The 6,000-nt window shown below is 44.9% G+C and overlaps 1 protein-coding gene across 2 annotated transcripts in view; it reads left to right on the plus strand.

The window, feature by feature from the left end:
- LOC140405403 (tubulin alpha chain) overlaps positions 1 to 5,708 on the plus strand; it is a 34,103-nt gene extending 28,395 nt beyond the window's left edge. The window contains exons 1-4 of one of the 2 annotated variants that reach the window (XM_072493764.1): positions 1,785 to 2,002; positions 3,214 to 3,436; positions 3,858 to 4,006; positions 4,232 to 5,708. In XM_072493764.1, coding sequence (XP_072349865.1) covers positions 2,000 to 2,002; positions 3,214 to 3,436; positions 3,858 to 4,006; positions 4,232 to 5,212 — 1,356 coding nt within the window. In that variant the 5' untranslated portion in view covers positions 1,785 to 1,999 and the 3' untranslated portion in view covers positions 5,213 to 5,708. Of the gene's footprint in view, positions 1 to 1,784; positions 2,003 to 3,213; positions 3,437 to 3,857; positions 4,007 to 4,231 lie in introns of those variants that run through there. The other variant, XM_072493765.1, reaches the window with a different exon arrangement.
- The last annotated feature ends 292 nt before the right edge of the window (positions 5,709 to 6,000 follow it).

Here is a 6,000-nt window from a genome sequence, read left to right on the forward strand (position 1 = left end):
GCACGTTTTCTCCATTCTGTTTGGTGGTCGAGCTTACAGCTGCCTTGGCCTGACTTGGAACTCTTTTCAAACCCCATGTCTTTCCCTCTGCCTTTTTAGAACCTTGTCTTCAAAGCTTTCAGAATGTTCTCTGCTTGCTCCCTTCCTCCTCTCTTGTGCTGTGGGATTTTATGTTAAAGGTGTTATAATAATTACTCACTGCGTTACCTTTGCTTGGTATAAATCTGCCTTTTGTCCCTTGTCAGTCCTTTGAGCTTGTCTATGCTCCTTCACTTTGCTTTCTCCCTTATCGCACAATGCGAGAAGAGATTATTACCTTCCTTTTGAACCCCTTCCAATCCAACAGTAAGTTGAAAATGAAATTATATTCACAATTACTACTTCTATAAAACCCCTCTGCCTTCTCCAAGGAAAAGAGCCCAGCCGTTCCAGCTTCTTATCCCTGGAATCATTCTTGTAAACCTCTTGTGCACACTCTCTCCAATGCTTTCATGTCCTTCCTAAAATGGGACGCTCAGCACTGTATGCATGACTCCAGCTGAGGTATAACTAATATCTTATACAAGTTTAACATAACCTCTGTGCTCTTGTACTCTGTGCCCCATTAATAAAGTTCAAGGGTACTGTATGCCTGAACAGAGAAGACAGGGGCAAACCACTTGTGAAAGGAGCAAGAGGGTACACATTGGCAATAGAAGCAAAAGTGATGAGGGGGAAAATAATTGAGTGTAGTGGAGGCAGGTTCAAGTGAGGCCTTTGAGAGGGAATTAAATGATCAATGTTCAGGGAGAAGGGAGGAGAATGGCTCGCTGAAATGCTCATCAGAGAGCCGGTGGGCCGAATGTCTTCATTCTACACTAACAATTCTGCATAATTTTGCTATTTTTCCCGTCTACTCGATTTATATCCCCATCTCCCAGCTTTTAAATTTTAATACTTCGGTTACATGGTAGCATTGTGTATAGCACAATTGCCTCACAGCTCCAGGGTCCCAGGTTCGATTCCGGCTTGGGTCACTGTCTGTGTGGAGTCTGCACATCCTCCCCGTGTCTGCGTGGGTTTCCTCCGGGTGCTCCGGTTTCCTCCCACAGTCCAAAGATGTGCAGGTTAGGTGGATTGACCATGATAAATTGCCCCTTAGTGTCCAAAATTGCCCTTAGTGATGGGTGGGGTAACTGGGTTATGGGGATAGGGTGGAGGTGTGCGGTTGGGTAGGGTGCTCTTTCCAAGAGCCGGTGCAGACTCGATGGGCCGAATGGCCTCCTTCTGCACTGCAAATTCTATGAAAAATATTTTTGGTATAATATTGTAAGCAAGGTCGATCTTTTCCACATTCTAAAATAAAAAGCCAAGCGTACATGATGGAAGTGTGATCTAAATTCTGCAGCAACTGTGGGCTCCGTCAAATTGCTTTCCTCATAGTCCGCATTCTGCAATCTCACACATCCCCGCCCTTACTGCAGATGCCTGCAGAACACAGATTTCATTCTTCTTGTACATCAATACCCCTTGAGCTTTCTTCGTTGTTCACCTATAGACACCTCTGCATCCCTGTACAAATATTAAGGAGATGAAGTGTGAGGATTTTTCAGATTTTCTAAGATTAGATTTATGAAAGATGAAGGGCGTGGCTGGATTGCTGGTAACACTGAAATGTAGGGCTGGAGGGGGACTCTTCCCCTACAAATCTTAGCACTTGCTCAGACCCGCGTTTCTAGTACATTCTGCAGTGCTTTTTTGCGGAGAGGATTTGTACCGTTAAGCCGGCGTGTTTTAAAATAAGTACATTTGCCCAATCCAATCTGACTGACATCTTCTCCCGCTACCTCCCTTCTACATCGGAACCAATGCCTGGATTGAGGCCAGCCTCCATCAATATAAAAAGGCGCCATCGGACAACCTCTCCCATTCGGTTACTTGCATCGACTCGTTACTGTCGGGCGAAGTAACAGCTATCTTTTATAAGGCCATTCTCATCCGTATACAACTTGAAACAAAAATGGTGAGTTCGCAATGTTCTCATTTCAAAGCAAGTTTCTAATCGCGTCGTCCATAATTAAGATCTAATAATGGTGCAAGTTGCACCAAGATTGACTTGTGAACCTCCACTGTCGCCATCCTGATGCATTCTGTTTGAAGTGCAACATCTTTGGGTATGAAAACAATGTAAACACGAAGTAACGTGGCAACATTGTTAAAAAGGGAGAGCCAATTCGCCTTTAATGTTTCATATTGAAGCTGGATGGGATGGCGCTCAATGTGCCCTCCCCGCCTGAAGGGTCCAGGGTGGGGATGTTTTCAGTGTTTGCGAACATTGCCTGTTGGATTATTTGGTTGGGGTGAGACAGTCAGTGAATGTTGTCAGCTCCATAATGTGTCTAAGGGGGGGGGGTCGCTCTGCCTTTTGAAGATGAAGTTTACCCGCGAGAATCAGGACCTGTTTTCTTCTCATCCGCTCGGCTTTTCAAACGCGCCATTTGTCTTTAGGCGATGGTGCTGGGCGGGAGTTGGTAACTCTCCCGTTAGTCTGTCGCTGCACAGTTTAAAATCGAACAGCAGATTGGAGGGTGGAGGCGGCCCAATAATTCTCATTTTACTCTAATTTAACATACTCCACATAATGGAGCTTGGAGAAAGGGGTTCAGAGCGAAATCCGTCAGCAGATGGGCTCCAGCAAAGCTCTTTGCTTTGTTTTCCTCCAGCACTAGAGGGAATCTAGCGGCAACTGTTACTGACGGATGGATGGAGACGGTGCACAGCACAGTCTGGCTGCTAACATGGCGGACACTCTCCGGCCTGTGGGTGCCGCAATACGCACTACATTGTGGGTAGTGTAGTTGCGGTACTGGCTGCAGCCTCCATGGAGAGGTGGGGGGAAACTACATCTCCCAGAACTCACTGTCAGTCTGGCCCCACTAGCTGCGCATGTGCAGCTTTCCCCACTAGCGCCAATGCAACACCAAATTGACCAAGTGTCATCTAAAAGGACAACTTCTTGAGGAGCTAAATTGTTGAAGAGAAACCTTATGCAATTTAACATCCAGATGAATCATTCAAGAGAAACCTTATACAATTTATCACTTAAAACATATGTGCTAGGATTTTTAAAATTGCAGATCCTAATTGGCTTTGGAGCTTTCTGTAATATTGCAAATCAGATGCAGTACAATCCATTAATAATGACTGCATTAATGTTCCCTTCTCTCTCCATAGCGTGAGTGTATCAGTATCCATGTTGGCCAGGCTGGAGTCCAGATTGGGAATGCCTGCTGGGAGCTCTACTGCTTGGAACACGGCATCCAGCCTAATGGGCAGATGCCCAGTGACAAAACCATCGGAGGTGGCGATGATTCCTTCAACACTTTCTTCAGTGAAACGGGAGCAGGCAAACATGTTCCACGAGCTGTGTTCGTGGACTTGGAGCCAACTGTCATAGGTAAACTATTTTTAGATATATATATTTTAAAATAAATTTGGAGTACCTAATTGTTTTTTGTTCCAATGAAGGGGCAATTTGGAATGCCAATCCACCTAACCTGCACATCTTTGGTTTCTTGGGGTGGGACCCACGCAGTCACTGGGAGAATGTGAAAACTCCACACAGGCAATGATCCGGGGCCAGGATCAACTCTGGGTCATCAGCGTCATCAGCTGCAGTGCTAACCACTGTGCCACCGTGCCGCCCCTTCAAATATATTTTTAAAGTAGCAACATTACAGACAAAATGCTAAATCAAGTCTATTTGGAAGATAATTATGCACAAGCTCAAAGCTTTATAGAACCAAGCGGACCAGTCACAACATGCTGTGTGACCATCTTTGGTCAACTGCTGACCAATTTTGTGCTTTGATTTGCAGATGAGGTTCGTACTGGCACTTACCGCCAGCTCTTCCACCCCGAACAGCTCATCACTGGGAAGGAAGATGCAGCCAATAACTATGCCCGTGGGCATTACACAATTGGCAAGGAGATCATTGACCTGGTTCTGGACCGAGTCCGTAAACTGGTGAGTTACATATTGTAGAGTATAATCTCTTTGTGATGGTAACGATTTTTTTTACATCCATCTGAGGGTAGTTTTACTATTGAGATATCTTTTAATAGAATTGCATTGGAAGAGACAGACTAGATTAGTTGCCCAGCATGTCAAAAGAATTTCATGACGTTGCTGCTTTTAGGATAGCAACTCTTGATGTACTTGTTTTTACTTGCCTCTTTTTTTTTTTTACAGGCTGACCAATGCACAGGTCTCCAGGGTTTCCTGGTCTTCCACAGCTTTGGTGGTGGCACTGGCTCTGGTTTTACATCCCTGCTGATGGAGCGTCTCTCTGTTGACTATGGCAAGAAATCCAAGCTTGAATTCTCCATCTACCCAGCTCCACAAGTGTCTACTGCAGTGGTAGAACCCTACAACTCTATCCTGACCACTCACACCACCCTGGAGCATTCTGATTGTGCTTTCATGGTTGACAATGAAGCCATCTACGACATCTGCCGACGAAACCTTGACATTGACCGGCCAACTTATACCAACCTGAACCGTCTCATTAGCCAGATAGTGTCCTCTATCACTGCCTCACTCCGCTTTGATGGTGCCCTGAATGTTGATCTGACAGAGTTCCAGACCAACTTGGTACCATACCCCCGTATCCACTTCCCATTGGCCACATATGCACCAGTTATCTCGGCTGAGAAAGCCTATCATGAGCAGCTTTCTGTGTCTGAGATTACCAATGCTTGCTTTGAGCCAGCCAACCAGATGGTCAAATGTGACCCCCGCCATGGCAAGTACATGGCCTGCTGTCTCCTTTACCGGGGTGACGTGGTGCCAAAAGATGTCAATGCAGCTATTGCTACTATTAAAACTAAACGTAGCATCCAATTTGTGGATTGGTGTCCAACTGGTTTCAAGGTTGGTATCAACTACCAGCCTCCCACTGTGGTACCTGGAGGTGACCTGGCCAAGGTTCAGCGGGCTGTGTGTATGCTGAGCAACACCACAGCCATTGCTGAAGCTTGGGCTCGCCTGGACCACAAGTTTGACCTGATGTATGCCAAGCGCGCCTTTGTTCACTGGTATGTTGGTGAGGGTATGGAGGAAGGCGAGTTCTCAGAGGCCCGTGAGGACATGGCTGCTCTGGAGAAAGATTATGAAGAAGTCGGCGTTGATTCTGTAGAAGGGGAAGGAGAGGAGGAAGGGGAAGAATATTAAAACTGTTTTTCAAGTCACAATATGGTGCTGCTGTAACAGGGAACCAAGATAAAAGTACAAAACATTGAGAGAGTTTAAACACAGTGAATTGTAACTGAAGATTGACTAACTTGGACTAGGTCTTCAATTTATGGTTATCAGTTACACATTGCTGCATGGTTCATGTCCACGGTTCCCTCGGAACTGGAATGATGTTTGCATCCCATACGCTCTGCTGTTGCAATTAAAAAAAAAATTTTTTGCTACCCAATGTTGAGTCTGCTGCATCTATTGAAAGCCCCTTCAATGAATTCCAGTTGGCTTTGGGTCAGTGGAGAGCTACTTTTTAATTTCTATTATTTAAGCTGTGATGTGATCTTAAAAAAATGTGATCATCTGTAGCGTTGCAATGTACATTGAAATTGAGATTGCTGTGCAGCATTGCAAATTTCTGCTGCAAATGTAATTCTGGTTCTGTCTTTATGGTGTTCTCAATAAAATAAGATCCCCATCTTCATCTGCCTTGTTGCATTTTAGCATTGCTAAAACAAATGAAAACTGCTCTCCTTAGCACTCTTGCATAAATGTGCACAGCAAAAGCTAGTTGGATTCAGTATTAAATTGGATTTGGAAGGCACCAAGAAGTCTATCCATCTTGTTCAAAAAGGAACTCTATCCTTTTTATTCGAGGCACTTCAAATTGTCTTATGCTCACTGTCATCCTAATGCATTTGTACTGGGTTGGGTTGGCATGGAGATTATAATTTTCATACTAATGTTGACATTCCCAATACCCTGAAGGCAGAAAA

This window comes from Scyliorhinus torazame, chromosome X, assembly GCF_047496885.1.
Source record: "Scyliorhinus torazame isolate Kashiwa2021f chromosome X, sScyTor2.1, whole genome shotgun sequence".
Classification (NCBI taxonomy): domain Eukaryota; kingdom Metazoa; phylum Chordata; class Chondrichthyes; order Carcharhiniformes; family Scyliorhinidae; genus Scyliorhinus; species Scyliorhinus torazame.